This window comes from Cydia strobilella, chromosome 16 (assembly GCF_947568885.1).
Source record: "Cydia strobilella chromosome 16, ilCydStro3.1, whole genome shotgun sequence".
Lineage (NCBI taxonomy): Eukaryota > Metazoa > Arthropoda > Insecta > Lepidoptera > Tortricidae > Cydia > Cydia strobilella.
In genome coordinates, this window is record NC_086056.1 from 5,079,323 (window position 1) to 5,098,298 (window position 18,976).

Sequence of the window (18,976 nt, forward strand, 5' to 3'; positions counted from 1 at the left end):
AATCTCGTGACTAGATGAAAATGAGGATTGTATTCTGGCGGTATGCTCTTGACGATTTCGCCTTTTGGTGCGCTAGATATTAGGGGGGTCTTGAGTTTCACACCCTTGTAATAATAGCTGACATAACTAATATATGATGATCGAATGCCTTTCTAGGTTTCCAAACCCGCAACGTAACATGCCGTACGCGCGACGAGCTAGAAATTGTGGACGAGAGCCTCTGCGACGCTGGGCTCCGGCCCATCTCCAACGAGACCTGCCAGCTGGCCGAGTGCATGCCGGAATGGGTGCCGAGCCCGTGGGGGCCCTGTTCCAAGCTGTGCGGCTCCGGCGGTTCACAATCGCGCTCCGTGCAGTGCCAGAAGATCATCTCTAACGGGCAAGTCAAAATAAAAACCGGCCAAGTGCGAGTCGGACTTGCGTTCCAAGGGTTCCGTACATTACACAATTTTTAAAAATTTATTTTTTTATGTGAAACGTGAGTGAAATGTTTTTAAAAACCCCGTAGGGGTCGGATCAAAAACAAAATGAAAATGTGATAGTAAAGTTCTACATAAAAGCTTAAAAGCGGTACCTATAATCTACTTACTTGGAACTATATCCTTAGAATGTCTTCAATACATTAAAGGTCAAGGCCACACCGAATACGTATGCAGCTCGTCTGCTTTTGAAGCCTGTATTAGCAGTAGACGGCTGCAAACACATCTGGTGAGCACAGGCCTTTTTATTTTTTTTATACTACGTCGGTGGCAAACAAGCATACGGCCCGCCTGATGTTAAGCAGTCTCCGTAGCCTATGTACGCCTGCAACTCCAGAGGAGTAACATGCGCGCTGCCGACCCTAACACTCCTCTCCCTCGAGCTCTAGCAACCTTACTCACCGGCAGGAACACAACACTATTAGTAGGGTCTAGTGTTATTTGGCTGCGGTTTTCTGTAAGGTGGAGGTACCTCCCCAGGTGGGCTCTGCTCTAGATCTGGAATGACATCCGCTGTCCTGTGCCCTACCACACAAAGCGAGATGTCATTCACAGTGCCCATACCTCTCTTTTGGACGTAGTTTAAGGACATACCCGGGTCCAAAACCAGTGATCCAATTGGTCTTGTGTCTTGTGCCTTTTTATTGGCAATCTGGACAGCTTAAAGCTAACATGCTAAACCAGTGTCGAGCACTTTTTTTACTTTTAAATTAAATGGACTTTGAGATTTAATGTTTGCCATGATTTTTAGGTACCCGTCGATAGTGGACGAGAACCAATGCTTCAGACGGCTGGGCGATAAGCCTGAAGAGCACCAGAAGTGCAACGTCAACGCCTCTTGCCCCACCTGGTTCACTGGACCTTGGAAACCTGTATGTTGCATCTTTTAATATTTTCTCTCACTCAATTCCAGGTGCAACTCAGTGTTTTGTTCGGACTATGGATGGAACTCTTGTATTTGGGAAATATACAGCTCTAAGATTAAATTTTGATATTAAGTTGCATTAAATATCAAATAGACCGCGAGCCGGGAACAGATTTCCATGACCAATCGCTTCCCGGGCGATAACTCGTATAGTGGTTAACGGCTATGTATGTATGACTCTCATGGACGTCAGCTGCCGCTCCGTTAGTGGGTTAAGGAAGGGCTGCCACCGAAACATGTAAAAAAATTTTTTTTTTTTTTTATTGAATAAGGAAACAAATTACAGTTTGTTAGATTATTACAAGACCCATCGTAGGCAAAACCTTATGGAGGTTTATGTGCCGGTGGGGAGTTCGAGAATAACATAAAGAAAAACAATATTATATCCTATATCTTATCATAAGTATGATTCTTAGTATACATAGCTTGTGTCGTTAGTTTTTAATAAGTGCATTTTAACGACTTTTTTATATGTATACCATTTAAATATTTAGCACAAACAACTTCTGGCAGATCATTCAATATTTTAGGTAATATATATGTGTACAGCCTAGTGCCATATATGTTGTTATATTTGGGTATACAATATTTGTTTTGGTTCTGTAGACATCTAAACTATGAGTCTGACAAAGTATGAAGCGGGAGGCGATGACTGACGATATTTGCTCCTCGTCCGCGGTCTAAATGAGTTTTTCATTGTAGTTATGTCTAAAAAAATCACGCCTTTGACTTTAACAGCTGAATATGATTGCACTGTAACAATTGTTTTGTGGTAACTAAATTGTCAAAAGGCTCTGATACGAAGCCGTACAGCGCCATCTACATTAGCTATCAATTCGAAGCCAACACCTACCATCAATTTATTTTTGCTGGAACTATAGTGCTGCCAGCATAAAACTAATGTCGCCATTTTGAAGGTTTGACGGACGTTTGAAATGAAGTCGGATTCAACTTTATGGCTAACCAACTGTTCTTCCTCAGTGCGACAAGCTGTGTGGCGACGGCAAGCAGACGCGCCAGGTAGTCTGCCACAGGAAGACCAACGGCCGCGTGGAAGTGCTGGTCGACGAGAGCTGCGAAGACGAGAAGCCTACCGCGGAGCAGCCCTGCAATATCCACCCGTGTGATGGTATCGACTGGGTCATTTCCAACTGGACCGGGGTGAGTACCTGCTCATCATTATATATTTGGAAACAATCACGTAGGTACTTTAAAATACACGCTACTTAGCACCCTCTACAGTACTCTTAAACATGTTATCTCACTAACAAACCGGCCCTTGAAAAACAAACATTATTTTCATCCCACTGCTGGCAACAGACAGTCTCTAGTTAACAAAAGAAAATCGGCTTGAATCCCCACGCTGATCTAGGATACCTAATACCTATTAGCTTAATACTATTTAAGCTGATAATTAAGTTACTAGCGCGCATTATAACGACTATCATCACTTTTCTATGTACAGAAAGAGACGTGAGAATTTCATTCACTTTAAGACTTTTGAAGATCATAATTGTAGTCTGTATAGTTTTAGCGTACAACCTTAGGACCCCAACCATAACTAGCTAATCTAGCAAACTAATTTAAATGTTTTATTCCAGTGTGACTCCTGCGTGTCGAAGTACTACTCTCGTGAAGCTCTGTGCGTGACGAAGGACCGTCAAGTTGTGGACTCGGACTTGTGTTCGTACCATCGCAAGCCGGAGCTGCAGAAACCGTGCGACGAGACCACACTGCCTGCCTGCGAGTCGCAGTGGTATGCCACACAGTGGAGCAATGTGAGTAACGATTACCTCAAGTCCTCAACATTGTTATTATATACATACACATTAACAGGGGATGGCGTCTCGAAATGAAGCAGCTTAGCTACACGAGCTTTCCAATTTTAAATTAAAATGGAGTCCAATATTTTGTGCTGTACTCCTACGTTATCAATTTTGATTATTGTTAGGTAGACTTTTTATCACAACATAACTTTCACTTGTAAATCCATTCGGCCACACCGCTGCTTAAAACACATTAAAGCACGGCGTTTATGCAGCAAAATGTACCCATAATAAAAACTTAAGTAACGCAACCCATAGCTGGACACGTCACATAAATCAAATTCTAGCGTGGCCAGTCTCAGTCCTTAAATTTTTAGCGCAAAGTTCATTTTTCGTTTGTTTCAACAAACCTTAAAATAAATTAATGAAGTGATTTTTTTTTTCACCCAGTGTTCAGTAGATTGCGGCGTAGGCGTGAAGACTCGCAAAGTGTTCTGCGGGTTCTTCGACGGCGGCTCCGTGCAGAAGGTGGACGAAGCCAAGTGCGACGCAGACTCCAAGTATAACGATACCACTCCGTGCGAAGTCCCGGCCGACAACTGCCCCGCTATATGGTTCGCGGCCAACTGGACCGAGGTTGGTCACAGGGAATATTTCTGTACCTACACAATTATATACTTTGACCCTGGAGATGCTGGCTTGACGTTGCGAGGGATGCTATGCGTGCCCAATGGTCATACTAGAGAGACTGCCAGGCGTTCGAAGTGCAGGAGAAAAAACGGGAAAGCAGGCGCTCGGCTCTGAAGCAGCAACTGAGGACGCAACCCGCCGGATAAACACTAAGATGAGAAAGAGAGCAACCGGCTTTTATAGATAGAGAGTAGTGAGACTACTTATGCTTTTATTTAATTTCTTAACACGTATCATTAAGTTTATGATTGTTCGATGTTCATGGTCTCATAATCATACCTGTTATCATGTTACAGTGCACGAAAGAGTGTGATGGCGGGGTGCAGTACCGCAAGGTGATGTGCCTGAGCGGCGGCAACGCGTCCAGCTCTTGCCCCGAAGCTGACATGCCTGATGAAGAACAATCCTGCAACCCTGAGCCCTGCAACATAGGTATGTTTTACTTCATTACAAAATTAATCTTCAAGATTTTCAGATCATCTTTCACATCGGTGGCAGGATGCCCTTCGTGAAGTGTGAATAAACTTTGATTAAATGCGATTTCGGCTGTTATGTGAAAACTTTAAGCTAACTGGAGCAACTTTTACATCCTACCTACTAAAGCAAAACCAACAGGAGTAAAAACTCTAAAATAAAATCATCACCTTTTATTTTCTAATACTGTCTTCAAACGATCGATGAAATAGTTGTTTGCCCGTCATGCAAAACAGTCGTAACAGCTAAATTAGAAATCAGTTCGAACCAATTTTAATTAGAACTTTTTTGCGCGAGAATACGGTAAGCAATTGAATTAGTTTTTCATTGACTAGATATTATGGCTTTTATGCATGGCGGGGCTGTGTAGATTATTACCTATTTCACGAGACTACTAACACACAGACTACATTGTTTCCACGCGTTGTTTTAACAGACGAGCTGTTGTCCGTGTCATCAACGACGGTAATGGACGACGACGACTTGCCCGACTGCGAAGAGGAAGAGGAAGAGGTTGGCGCAGAACTGTTGACCAGCACCTCGGTATGTACACTCTAACAAATCATACTGTCCAATGTAGATAGTTTTGTTGCAATTATAAGTATTGTTTTTGAGTAAATAACCCACTACTGAACACTGCCCTAAAGTTGCCACCACGTTGCCGAACAACGCCATCTTAAATAGCTGTCAATTTTAAAGCAATTTTAAATAAAAATAAATAAAAATTATTTATTTCAGATCAAAAGCGATCCATATTTTGTTAGTAACATTTTAGCCTTAATACTCTGTTAGTAACCTATATCTACTTAGACCTACCAATGACTACTTCTGTCCAGTACCTAATGAGCGGGCAGTCAAGACGCTCGGCTAACGCCCTTAGCATGCTGTTAGTGCTGCCGCGCACACGTCGGAGTAATGAGGCCACTCTCTTCCGTCTAATGGCATAGAAGTCGTCCGTTCGCGCCTCGGCTAACATGCCTGACGCACTACAGTGCCTCGGCAGCCTTAACAGCATCCTAAGGACATTATTGTACTGGACTCGCAACGTGTTGTAGGTCCTTTGTGTAAAACTTGCCCACAGACCGCACGTAAAACATTAATATTAATGCTTTGGTTTAAAAAAATCTGGTTGTTTTCTAATTCAATATTTTTTTCCAGCTCAGTGATATGATGTTCAGTGACGCGTCATCTACACCAGGTAATATTTCAGTTATTACTTATATTACAAGTTTATTTAGTACGATAAGGTAAGTCAAATAACAGGCTTTTATTAATTTACAGAAGGTTCCGGGGCCACTGAAACGGAATTCGACTTCAGCTCTTTCTCAACCGTAACTGGATCAGGTATGGTTGGACAAATTTTTGAAATGTTGTTTTTTGACGCTTCACCAAATTTGCATTAACAAAATATTTTTGCTGTTTGCGTATTAGGATGTTTTACTTCACCGAAAAGCTAGTGGTAAATATCAAATATTATTCCATACTGTTCCGAAAAAATACCTTTACACGCTCTTATCTCTTAACAATAAAGTCGCGTTAAAATAATTTTTCCCCTCACTAGCTCGGAAAGCCGTCTTTTATCCTTTAAAACAAGCGGGGAAAAACGTATTTTATCCACTAGTGGGGAAAGTAATTTGACCTTGGATGGAGCGTGTTTAAGTAGCTTGACAGATAACAAAACGTAAAACGCTCATAATAATGGTTCGTTCGATATTAATTATCATTAAATAAATGGATTGAGAATCTAATAGAAAATATCAGATTTAGCTTTATTTAATGATTTTAAGTCATAAACCTTAAAATTCCATAATAAACGTTTGTTTTTTAATAATTATGTTAAATATAATTCTGAACGCACAAGTTAAGTCGATGCAATTTCAAAACGCATCATTGACATTTCATACGTCAGAAATGTCAACATTGTCAACAAAATTTTTACTTAAAAACTTCTCACGTAAAAGTACAGAAATTCGAGAGTTTTTTGTTATAATATCGTAAAAAAATGAGTGATTCCAGTTGATGAAGATGATCTAAAGCCTGTGGATGTTGCACTTTCCTCGCTATAGTGAGGGGAAAAGTTTTGTGTTACACACGGGTGCAAATGTATTTTACTTCTCGTGTGTTAAAACACTCGCTACGCTCAGGATTCTATTTTAGAACCACTCGCTTCGCTCGTGGTTCAACTATAGAATCCTTTCGCTTGCTCGTATTTCAATTCCACACTCGCGGGTAAAATACAACTTTGCACCCTTGTATAACAAATAACTATTGAACACCTGGCCGCTTAGCAACTTCCGCTGCTGACTGTACAGGAAAAAGTAACGCACGTAGCATTTTGTCTATGTTTTTTTTTCCTATTCAGTGCGAGAAGAATTTTTGCAGTTACACGTTACTTTATATTGATACTGATGATGCTTTATTTATTTATTTATTTTTATACTTATTTTTTTAGATATCACTGAATTAGGCTCGGGCGAAACTGACTTAACCACAGAGTCTAACACTGGATCTACGGTTACGGGCTCCGACTTGACAGAAGAGACAGGCTCCACAAGTTCCACTGAGACTGGAGAGACCTCAACACCGGGCTCCACAGACACTGGCTCAACAGTCTCGGGCAGTGGTGAGTACTCACACTACCCGCAGGCACAAAAATTACAAGAATTGAACCGATTTTTCCGAACCATGAAGAATATGAGAATATCAAATATATTCGGCCTTCCACTTTAGTATTACAATCTAGACCATATTTGCAATGAAACTTTATTTATAATTTAACAATACGAGTAATCTACTATCAGTAAACTGTCCTCGTTTGATGATGTTTACACCAATTAGTGGTCATTCAAACATCTTTTCAGATACCACTGGCTCGGGCGAGACTACGGAAACATCGTCAGGATCATCAGGCTCAGACTTGACCGAGGACACGGGTTCTACAGTGGCCGGCGAAACCACGACGCCGGGCTCCACGGTTTCTGGAGAGACCACAGTATCAGGATCCACTGACAGCTCTTCTGGAGCCTCGAGCAGCGGTGAGTACCTGTATTACTGGCTCGGGCGGGACTACAGAAACATCGTCTGGACCATCAGGCTCAGACTTGACCAGGGCTCCACAGTGGCCGGTGAGACCACGACGCCGGGCTCTACGGTGTCTGGAGAGACCACAGTATCAGGATCCACGGACAGCTCTACTGGAGTCTCGAGCAACGATGAGTACCGTCTATAATATAGGTAATAATTGATAGGCTATGCATCGGGCTCTAACTTAACTTATACCTTCTAAACCCGGGAAAAAAAGTCAAACCTTGAATGATAATACAAAAGTACACTGTATTGTAGGTGACACCTCTGCCTCGGAGCCTACCTCTGACTCCAGCTCAACGGTGGCCGGTGAAACCACAACAGCCGGCTCTACTGTGGCCGGTGAAAGCACAACTGCTGGGTCAACCGTAGCTGGAGAGACCACAACCCCTGGATCCACAGTCAGTGGCTCAACTGGAGTCTCGAGCAGTGGTGGGTAACTATTACAGTTCTTTAACATTTCAGATTGAAACAGTAGGTATCTATAGAAAACATAGACAATGCTGTCTCTATCTGTAAGGCTAAAGAACTTACTTGCTTGATATCGTATTGTCTGATGAAACAAAATCGGTGAAAATAGTGCTGCGATATGCGATGATACTTAGTAGCAGATAATTATTAAATTTAAATAACAGACGTCTTTTTAAGTTTGGCTAAGTTTTTATAGCAAGTGCTAAGACAAAATTAGTGCTAATATCGCAAATTAAGTAGGTCAGAATGTACTTTAAATTACAAAAACGAATCATGAAAGCAATTTTTCGATTCAGATGCTACCAGCTCAAGCGAACCTACTGAATCGACCTCCGAAGAAACGACGCCTACTAGCTCAACTTCTGACTCAACGACGGATAGCTCAGAGACCACAACACCCAGCGGGGAGACCACAACACCTGGCGGGGAGACTACAACACCCAGCGGGGATACCACAACACCCGGTGGTGAGACTACTACTCCTGGCGGGGAGACCACTACACTTGGTTCGGGAACGACGACCTCTGTGGCAGGAGAAACTACAACGCCTGGTTCTAGCGAGGCTACATCTGATGGATCCACGGTCTCAAGTGACGGTGAGTAAAAAATCCGCATTAAGTTTTTATAAAATTATTTATCTACTTTTTATACTTAATATTAATTGAAATTTAACAAATAAACAATAATAATAATAATAACAAAAAGCAGTTATCATGAACACTTGTAGATTAGTACGTAAATTTCTATCTTTAGATCAGTAGGATCCTAAATTCCATTCTCATTTGGCCAAAAGCCCGCGATTATGAAAGTAAAATCACCTCCACGTAGGAGAGAAAAACAAAGTAAAAAATATAAATAATAATAATAAATATTATAGGACATTCTTACACAGATTGACTAAGTCCCTCGGTAAGCCCAAGGAGGCTTCTGTTATGGGTACTCAGACAACGATATATATAATATATAAATACTTAAATACATAGAAAACATCCATGACTCAGAAACAAATGTCTGTGCTCATCACACAAATAAATGCCCTTACCGGGATTCGAACCCAGAACCATCGGCTTCACAGGCAGGGTTACTACCCACTAGGCCAGACCGGTCGTCGACCGACCGACAATTGCGTACAACAAGTTCCTACAACTATTAAGACTGCTCAGCACCAAAACGGAGCCGATCGGCACCAGTCATGGCACTGGTTTTAAGAATAGCCGAATTTTAATCGATACCCTCTTGTCCACAGGTTCATCAACTAGCCCTGGAGATATCAGTTCCACAACTGAAGGTGGTACTACACTTAGTGGGCCTACCGAAACTGGCGGTTCTAGTGAAACTACTGAAACTGGCGGCTCTTCACCAAGTGAAACCACCGAAGTTAGCGGCTCTTCTCCTAGTGGATCCACCGAAGTTGGCGGTTCCTCGCCTAGTGAAAGTACCGAATCTGGTAGTTCATCTTTATCTACCACGGAGGGTGTCTCCGGCTCGACAGAGGAAGGCTCGTCCACAACTACCGAAGCTGGGGAGACTACTCCATCGGGTAGTACAGGAAGCGAAGGTTCCACGGAATCAGGCGCTACTGAGTCGACTACAGAAGCCGGTTAGTATTTTTATTATTATATTTCTTTTCCGTAGTCCCAGATTTTGTGCGTGGGGCTTAAACCACCTTAAAGAAAAATACATGACGATTGAATTTTAAAGGACTACATAATTTTAGTAATTATTTTGCCATTTTCATGGGTCAATTTTACACCCTTTCTTGTTTGGTTTATAATGTCTAGTAAATTACTAATGTCTAACTTTACTTTCTGTTCAATAATTTCACTTTCTCACGCAGAAACCGGATCTACTGACAGTTCTTCATATGGCTCAACTGATGGAACTACCGAATCTGATGAAAGTAGTAAGTATAATAACCGATATATTGCCAATACGCATACTTGTTCAACATTATTATTACTATTCTATTCGGCTGAGCGATTGAAAAAGAGCCCTCCGAAACGAGATCACGCCAGTCAGTCGCCCGAAGCACGCTCTCTTTGTAGGTGACGAAACCAGCCTGTTTAAAAAAACTAAATTCAAAATCGGACTCGGGGATTAGTATTTATTGTAAGCAGCAACATTTAAAATAATTTTGTTCTAGCGCGTTGGGACTTGTCTACCATACTGTCAACCAAGTCTCCGCGCTGCAGACCGAGGAACAAACCGGCCAAGTGCGTCTCGAGCAAGTTCGGATGCTGTCCAGACAAGAAGACACCCGCTGGCGGGCCATTCGATGAAGGTAAATTAAAAACAGTTACTAAACTGTACCTAGCTTACCGACCTACTTCTTCTCATGTTAAACTTATAATCCTTATTTGGTAGTAATAATGCCTTTCAGATAATAAATTTGTACAAGGACTCTGTAACACAAACAAAAAATTCCAATGCTCGAACAAAATAAAATGCCGACTTCACCAAAACGTGATGGCCAATACAAGAACAGCAAGAAAGCATGGTTCATTGAACTTAAACCCGAATCAACAGAAATCAAATCTAATATATATTTTAATTTTCCAGGATGTCCAAGCCCAACCACTTGCAAGGACACCAAATACGGCTGCTGCCCCGACGGCGTGTCTCCCGCGGGAGGGCCACGCAACAGGGACTGCCCTGTACCGAACTGTGAGGAGACCCTGTACGGATGCTGCAAGTCTGACCATAAGACACCGGCCGAAGGCAATGATCAGGAGGGATGCCCGCCGGCTTGCAAACTCTCCAAGTAAGTGGGGGGGGGGGGAATTCCTTAGTGGTTTTTTGTCATACCTACCTATACTCATTTTAAGGTCGAACATTATATTACTCTTGTGTGTATCAGACTAGCTCGAGTTTTTGTAACAAGTGTGTAAGGCTATAAGGAATAATTTTTCAAGTTGAGTAATAATTAATCTATGAGCATGTAAGCGGTGCAGCGAAATCCTTATGTCACTTTGGATCGTGAACCACCCTGGTCGTGTGGATGTCGACTGCTATTTTCACGGAGTATGATTTTCAAATAAATGTGTTTTGTTCTAGGTTTGGTTGCTGCGCGGACAATGAGACTAAAGCCACTGGACCGCATAAGGCGGGATGTCCTGAAACGTCTACAACTACAACAGGTACGGTCAAACCGAAAATGTCACTCACCATGGTGAAGGATTCAAGGAGAATCAACTAGATAAAATAGTTCAATACCTACTGCTGTGCAAAGTCATCGACATTTTTTCTGAGCATTTTCCAAAAGAATACTGTAAACCTGATTCTTACAAATCTGGACTTTCGTCAGCATTCTCTATCCTACCATAAAAAAAAGATGTCCTAAAATGTCCGTTCCATTACGTCACGTTTTTTAAGTGTGAAATTTTTTCACCTGTATGTGCGTGATGTAGTGTAAAATAGAATTTTCATACACATCTTTGGGACATTTTTTAGCATCAGGATCTTATGCTAGTGAATCTGAGTTGGAAGAACCAAAAAGATCAGGATCTATGAGAATCAAGTTTTCAATATACTTTTTTTTTGAAAAAGCTCTTTTACTCAATGTGAAGGCATTTCCTATTTCCATAAATAAATTCGCAGCTGGTTTATATATACTTAGGTACTTGATCAAACTGTAATGAAGATTATCTATTTTAGAGTCTCCCACGGAAGAAACTACGGGATCGGATGCATCAACAGAAACTGGATCTACAGAAGAAACGACCGCAGAAACGACAACCGAGCCTGTTACCGAAAAATGCGAAATCGTCAATGGTTTGTAAAACTCACTCTTTTGCCTGAGGTTGAATTATGCATAAGACAGAATTCTACTAGTTTTGTAGTTCCTTGTAAAAATACTTAATTTTATTTTTATAGTAACTAAATTGAATTCTCAAATTTGTCCGACCGAGCTTTAGTCGAACAAGTACAGCTAACGTCTTTTGTATGTTTGCTATTAAAGGTAAGGAAGTGTGCCACCCATGCAGCACTTCCGAGTTTGGGTGCTGCGACGACGGCGACACAGCGGCGCACGGACCCAACAAGCTGGGCTGCTGTCTGCTCACGCCGCACGGCTGCTGCCCCGACAACTACCAGCCGGCGACTGGCCCCAATCTAGAAGGTAAACTGATTTACGGAGCGTAGTTATTTACTCCAGGGCCAAAAGGTGACGGGTATAATGAGGGACAGCGTAAGCCGTAACTCGTAGTCAGTTTTGGTTGACTATGGAGTGAAAAACCTTTATTGGACCAGGATGCCAAATTACATCCACCAGTGCTGTTTTATCTTCAAATGGATCCTACTGAAGTAGAGGCTATTATATTAAGGAACTATAAGGAAGCCGTTTTTCAATTGCGAGTTCTCATGCGGCCTGATATAATACTTATTTCAATCCACCTTACACGAGCACACCTGCCGTCTTATTGGCTCAATTAGTTATTGGCAATTACTACATTAAAATGTTTACTTTACAGGTTGTGACTGCAAGAATGCAACTTTCGGCTGCTGCCCCGACCAAAGGAGCTACGCCACAGGCCCCAATAACACCGGCTGTGGCTGCGAACATACTCCGCACGGATGCTGCCCTGACAGGTACCTCCCCCGGCATTCAACTCCTTTTAAGTTAAAGTCCATTGCGTGCGACAGATCTCTTATAGACTGTGACTAGCTCTTATTTAAGTGAAAGCAACACTGCATATCTTGATTAGGTTAAAACACAGTTCGAGCACGCGTTCCGTGCATATTCAAGCTGAGGAAGCCAGGGAGACAGTGAGAGTGCACGGCTCCCTTATAATACCTCAAAGCTCGTCTTCAGAAGATTTTAACGTAGAAAACAAATGTCAAAAGCTGTAAACGCTTTCATTCCTAAATCCCAGTTTCTACCACCAGGCACACCGAAGCCACCGGCCCCAACTTCGAAGGCTGCAGCTGCCACACGTACCAGTTCGGCTGCTGCCCCGACGGCAAGACGCCCGCCGTCGGCTTCAACCTCCAGGGCTGCCGCTGCCAGGAGTCCCAGCACGGCTGCTGCGGCGACGGCGTCACGGCTGCCACCGGACCCAACCAGGAGGGCTGTGACTGTGCTTCCAGCAAGTATGGATGCTGCCCTGATGGAGTTACAGAGTCGCAGAGCAAGAACTTCACTGGTTGTGCTGATGCTCCTGTTAATAAGCAAGGTAGTTCTGGGTTCTAAAAAAATCCGTAAGGTACATCTCACTCCTGGATATTAAAAGTCGCGTTCAGATATAATGAGCACATTGTTTTCTTCGATAGACCTGATGGCTTCTAGACTTTTAAAGACACGTTTCCCACAGCGGGGTGCGCCCTGCCGTACGAGCAAGGCCCGTGCACCAACTACTCCATCCAATGGTTCTACGACACGGACTACGGAGGCTGCTCTCGCTTCCACTACGGCGGCTGCGAAGGCAACGGCAACCGGTTCGCGGACAAAGCCGAGTGCGAGGATGTGTGCGTCAAACCTGCTCCTAGAGGTAACACATACACGTTTACATCCATATCTCTTTTGTATCATTTAGGAGATCAGAATTTCCACTTGCTGTTTTTGATGACACACCTACAACTATGAGTTTATTTGCTCTTTTAATTTCTTCATGATGATCATCTCATTGGTCTTGACCTTTTTTAGGGCACCTCTGATACATTTGGAAAATCTTCCTTTCATCGTTCCCATTGTTTTCATCCAATTGACGGTATATTTATAAATTAAATTAAATTAAATAATTATTTAGTTCAGAAATTCAATTTTATATTTTATTTTATTTCATTTATTTAGGAACAAACAATCTCGTATTGTTACATTAGACACAATAGTAATTACTAATATTGTAGACTTAAAGTTTCCTTAATTAAATTATGTAAATCTAAACATTAAACTATGAAAGTAAACGAATTATTGATATAAATCGTTAATAACATTTAGGCCAGGATTACACTTGTAAGTTTTACTTACGTAAGTAGGGACAAAGATATTTGCTAGAATGAGATAACGATATTCATATCTCATTCTGTAGTATAGCTGTGTTGGCTGTGTCCCTACTTACGTAAATAAAACTTACAAGTGTAATCCTGGCCTAACGGTGTGTTAATAAACAGTGCCAGAAAACTTGCAGTTATGTTATTGTAATACAATTATTATGCCCGTTAAATACATTACAAAGATAATCGTTTGAAGTATGTAGTAGTAGTAAAACTCTTTATTCTACAAAAAGAAACATAAAACAAGAGAAAAACGCATCATTTGTACAAAGGCGACATGTCTACATGTTGAAATTTTTCGTTGTCCTAATGAAACTGTTACATGTACATGTAATGGTATACATGTTTATGGTGAGGCGCTGTTTGTCTGTTAGTTTGTGCCCATAAAGCTTTATTACCCACGAACCACATGTGCTATTTAGAAACTGCACCTCCTCTTAAACATCCATTCTAATACATTGCCAATTTCAGACGCTTGCCACCTACCCAAGGTGAAGGGCAGCTGCACGAACAACCCATCCATCCGGTGGTACTACGACGACACCTACCAGAGATGCCTGCAGTTCCACTATGGCGGCTGTCTCGGCAACGCCAACAACTTTGACAAGCAAGAGGAGTGCGAGAGGCAGTGCGCGCCTAAACATGACGAAGGTAATTGATAGTTGTTACTGCTTATGTATAGGTACTTCCTAGGGCTTATGTGATGCACTGTAACCAGACACCAATATTCTATCAATCCGCTGGTACTAAGTACGATATTAGAAGCTGTTCTGCTACATCGGCTGTCTCAGCTCGAGAATCGTGCGAAACCACGCGCAATGTTGATTAAAATGTACAGAAAAAAAAAACAAAAGTATCTATTTTAAGGATAAGATCGTCTGTTGTCTACTGTTGTTTTTTTTTTTAATTTTTAGAATTAGATAACTAAAATTTCAACATCAACAAAGAATATTGCATTTTCTGTCCTTTTACTCGGTTATCGTTGATTAAGATCCGGCCAAAAAGGTGAACTCGCTGAACCTTGTATTTATTTATTTATTTAATCTTTATTCATCATCATCATCATCATGTCAGCCGACAGACGTCCACTGCTGGACATAGGCCTCCCCCAAGGCTCGCCACTCCGACCGATCCTGTGCCGCTCGCAACCACCGAATTCCCGCGACTTTCACCAGGTCGTCGCTCCATCTCGTTGGAGGCCTACCGGCAGTTCGTCTTCCGGTACGCGGACGCCACTCCAGAACCTTCCGGCCCCACCGGCCATCAGTTCCGCGAGCAATGTGCCCCGCCCACTGCCACTTAAGGTTTGCAATTCTGCGAGCTATATCGGTGACCCTAGTTCTACTGCGGATATCATCATTTCTGACTCTATCACTCAGAGAAACCCCGAGCATAGCTCTCTCCATTGCCCTTTGCGTGACCTTGAGCCTTCTTATGAGGCCCATCGTTAGCGCCCACGTCTCAGATCCGTATGTCATCACTGGCAACACACACTGGTCAAAGACTTTTGACTTAAGACACTGCGGCAATTTGGACGAAAAGATACTGTGGAGCTTCCCGAACGCTGCCCAACCGAGTCGGATTCGACGAGTGACCTCTTTCTCGAAGTTGGACCTACCTAACTGGACTGTTTGTCCTAGGTATACATAATCGTCAACAACTTCGAGCGCAGAGCCTCCGATTAATACGGGAGTTGGCACAACATGGACGTTAGACATGATCTTCGTCTTGTCCATGTTCATTTTCAGACCAACTCGTTCAGATACTCTGCTGAGATCAGCGAGCATCGCACTGAGGTCCTCCATGGTCTCAGCCATGACTACGATATCATCGGCAAACCGAAGGTGAGTGATGTACTCGCCATTTACATTGATGCCTCGTCCTTTCCAGTCCAGAACCTTAAAGGCATCCTCCAATGCAGCGGTGAACAGCTTTGGGGAGATTACATCTCCTTGTCTGACTCCCCGCTGCAATGGAATAGGCTTCGAGCTCTGGCCCTGTAGTCGGACGGACATGGTGGCGTTTTCGTACAGACACTTCAGCACTTCGATATACCGGTAGTCGATTTGGCACCTTTGGAGAGACTGCAGCACAGCCCAAGTCTCGATCGAATCGAAGGCTTTCTCGTAGTCCACAAATGCAAGGCAAAGGGGGAGGTTATATTCCTCAGTCTTCTGTATAACCTGCCGCAACGCATGTATGTGGTCTACGGTACTATAGCCTTTACGGAAACCTGCTTGTTCGGGAGGCTGGAAGTCGTCAAACCTGCGTGCGAGACGGTTCGTGATGACTCTCGAAAACAGCTTGTAGACATGGCTCAGAAGTGAGATGGGTCTATAATTCTTCAGCAAGGTGTTATCACCTTTTTTGAAGAAGAGCACCACCACACTTCTGTTCCACGCTTGCGGCGTTTTTCCTTCGCGCATGACGGAACTAAACAGCGTCTGAAGGGCCTTAAGGACTGGTTTACCACCCGCCTTCAGGAGTTCGGCCGTAATTCCGTCATCACCTGGGGCTTTGCCATTCTTAAGTTGTTTGAGAGCCATACTAATCTCGTACAGGCTGACGTCCGGGATATCTTCGGTATAGTGTCGAGTTAGTCTAGCTCTAGGGTCTCTAGCTAGATCCACGACGGGTGCTCGGGTTGTTGTGTATAACTGTCCATAGAACTTCTCGACTTCTCCCAAGAGCTCAGGTTTGGATGAGATGATCCTGCCGTCGTCGGTCTTCAGTTTTGTCAGTTGGCTTTGGCCAATAGACAGATCTCTGGCAAACACCTTACATCACCTGGGCTGGAAGCCGGGTTGCGATCATGTAGAACGGGCTTTGGTCACCTTATATAATTGAATCACGCTAAATCATGGTATAATTGGTGTTAACAGAAGAACAGTGCCAGCTGCCCATCGAAGAAGGCCCGTGCGCCGGCAACTTCAGTCGCTGGGGCTACAACGAGACCACGGAACGCTGCGAAGAGTTCCTGTGGGGAGGCTGCGAGGGCAATCCTAACAAGTACGACACCGCTTGTATTTCTGTATAAAAAAAATATAGGGGGCAGCACAGTAGCCCTTTTTGGATTTACGCCACATTAAAAAGTGCGTAAACTGTAGGGGATAGCATCTGATCCGCCTGCCTATTGGTGTGAAACTTGCGTGAAGTGTCAATGTCAATCTATTAATTCTCATTACCTAAATTCGTTACTTCCTTACGTTTTTCTCTGCACACTCACGTATTAACTTCAATAATTTCCACGTTCTAGGTGGAGTATAACATTAAATTCTTACGCACGTTACAGGTTCATATCTGAGGCAGCTTGCATGCTGAAGTGCAATCCACCAGGCACGAGGAAACGTGAGTATCTAATCTACCTATATAAATAGGCGAGGAGTTCAATTATCAACACATGTAACACTAAAAACTTACTTTGACTTACTTTTTAGGCCTTTGGTTAAATGTGCATGAAATTTATAATATGATTTTTATGTATTTTTCTTATCGCACGTTGGTTATGGAATACCTAGATTGTGTAACTGTAGATTAGTGGTTATGGTTTTTTAGTAGATTAGTTGAATTTTCTCTATGGCTAACACATTCTTCTAGCCGCTTCTTATGCTCAATCGTATTCTGCTGTGTTGTTCGTTTATTTATCTAGTCTACCTTTGTCTACCTTTATGGGATCAGGTCTCAATTACGAGATGCATTAAGCACAACCATTTAACAATTAGAAATCTCATTACGAAAATCCTTTGTTTGTATGTTCACTTTGTTCAGTTTAATGTCCAAATTTCCTAAAAGATGACGCTGTTCCAGACGCAAATTAGGCAACGCTAGTTTATCATATAATCTATAAAGAAAACTGTCAAATACGAAATTAAGTGTTTGGTAACGTAGCAACTTGTTTACACAAAGTGCCGATCGCCGATCAGTTTATAACAAAATAAAATAAAAAGTGGTCCTTCGAGCCGGATATAAATAGTTTCAATATAAACAGCAGAATAAATCGTGAGAGCATACTAGGCGCTCAGAAACCGGGTGGTGGTTTTCTAACTAACTCCTATACCTAACAGCTGTGTGCGAGCAACCTCAGGACGCAGGCAACTGCACTGAGAACCTTCCGTACTGGTCCTTCGACCGCGACGAAGAGCGATGCGTTCCCTTCTATTACGGTGGCTGTGGAGGCAACGATAACAAATTTAGCGATCAGAAACAGTGCGATGAAGCTTGCCCTAAGTCATTTGGTAAGTTTCCATAGGATGTAATATTTCATAGATACGAACGGAGAAATAACATAAGAACCTGTATATCTAAAGACCACAAATGCAGAACATTTGAGTTCACGTGGTAAATTTTAGGGTTAAAAGCAGTGTGTGTATTTGTGGGGTTCGAACTGGTTTTTGGCTTATAATTAATGGGAATAGGATTAAACATATTCTATGCTTAGTTAACGGCTTGCGTGCATGGTGTTTGCTCTTTCCAGGTTTTCGATTATTTGTAAACAGTCAATTTATTTTAACTGCTGAATGATGCTCACCTTGGCATGCAATACATAAAAAATCTTCTTTCCGATCTTATGTTTTCCATCTAATTATTTAAAAAATGATACTTACCTATGTTTTTTATTACAATTAAGTACGACTAGACTTATATTGACCGGGATATAGACCGTGATAACCTTTTGTATTGTTTTGAGCTCCCGATATTTCGACGCAGTTACAAATATCGGGAGCTCAAAAACAATATACAAAAGGTAATCACGGTCTATATCCCGGTCAATATAAGTCTAGTGAAGTTAACCGTGAATCATTCAAAACTGTTATTAATTAAGTACGAATTTTATTCACAATGAATTGTACGTGCAGTGAAAGACAAGTGCACCCTGCCGGCGTCACCCGGAGAATGCAGGCAGTTCCGCTTGCGCTGGTTCTTCGACACCAAACACCAACAGTGAGTTCTTAAATTAAAAAACCGGCCAAGTGCGAGTCGGACTCGCGTTCCAAGGGTTCCGTACATTACACAATTTAAACAATGTATTTTTTATGTGAAACGTGAGGGAAATTTCTTTAAAAAACCCGTAGGGGTCGGATCAAAAATTAAGTAAT

The 18,976-nt window shown here is 42.4% G+C and overlaps 1 protein-coding gene across 6 annotated transcripts in view; it reads left to right on the forward strand.

Annotated features, from left to right (window-relative positions):
- LOC134748336 (papilin) overlaps window positions 1-18,976 on the forward strand; it is a 133,533-nt gene that overhangs the window by 89,312 nt on the left and 25,245 nt on the right. For 5 of the 6 annotated variants that reach the window (XM_063683106.1, XM_063683101.1, XM_063683105.1 and 2 more), the window contains exons 10-37: window positions 157-379; window positions 1,231-1,351; window positions 2,386-2,565; window positions 3,006-3,182; window positions 3,621-3,806; window positions 4,157-4,292; window positions 4,771-4,877; window positions 5,493-5,532; window positions 5,616-5,678; window positions 6,787-6,957; window positions 7,196-7,369; window positions 7,677-7,850; window positions 8,186-8,485; window positions 9,136-9,489; window positions 9,727-9,792; window positions 10,033-10,170; window positions 10,449-10,650; window positions 10,944-11,026; window positions 11,544-11,660; window positions 11,848-12,006; window positions 12,359-12,476; window positions 12,774-13,060; window positions 13,199-13,375; window positions 14,352-14,531; window positions 16,763-16,889; window positions 17,173-17,228; window positions 17,945-18,115; window positions 18,737-18,821. In XM_063683106.1, the coding sequence (XP_063539176.1) occupies window positions 157-379; window positions 1,231-1,351; window positions 2,386-2,565; window positions 3,006-3,182; window positions 3,621-3,806; window positions 4,157-4,292; window positions 4,771-4,877; window positions 5,493-5,532; window positions 5,616-5,678; window positions 6,787-6,957; window positions 7,196-7,369; window positions 7,677-7,850; window positions 8,186-8,485; window positions 9,136-9,489; window positions 9,727-9,792; window positions 10,033-10,170; window positions 10,449-10,650; window positions 10,944-11,026; window positions 11,544-11,660; window positions 11,848-12,006; window positions 12,359-12,476; window positions 12,774-13,060; window positions 13,199-13,375; window positions 14,352-14,531; window positions 16,763-16,889; window positions 17,173-17,228; window positions 17,945-18,115; window positions 18,737-18,821 (4,372 nt within the window). The remainder of the gene's footprint in view (window positions 1-156; window positions 380-1,230; window positions 1,352-2,385; window positions 2,566-3,005; window positions 3,183-3,620; window positions 3,807-4,156; window positions 4,293-4,770; window positions 4,878-5,492; window positions 5,533-5,615; window positions 5,679-6,786; window positions 6,958-7,195; window positions 7,370-7,676; window positions 7,851-8,185; window positions 8,486-9,135; window positions 9,490-9,726; window positions 9,793-10,032; window positions 10,171-10,448; window positions 10,651-10,943; window positions 11,027-11,543; window positions 11,661-11,847; window positions 12,007-12,358; window positions 12,477-12,773; window positions 13,061-13,198; window positions 13,376-14,351; window positions 14,532-16,762; window positions 16,890-17,172; window positions 17,229-17,944; window positions 18,116-18,736; window positions 18,822-18,976) is intronic. The other variant, XM_063683103.1, reaches the window with a different exon arrangement.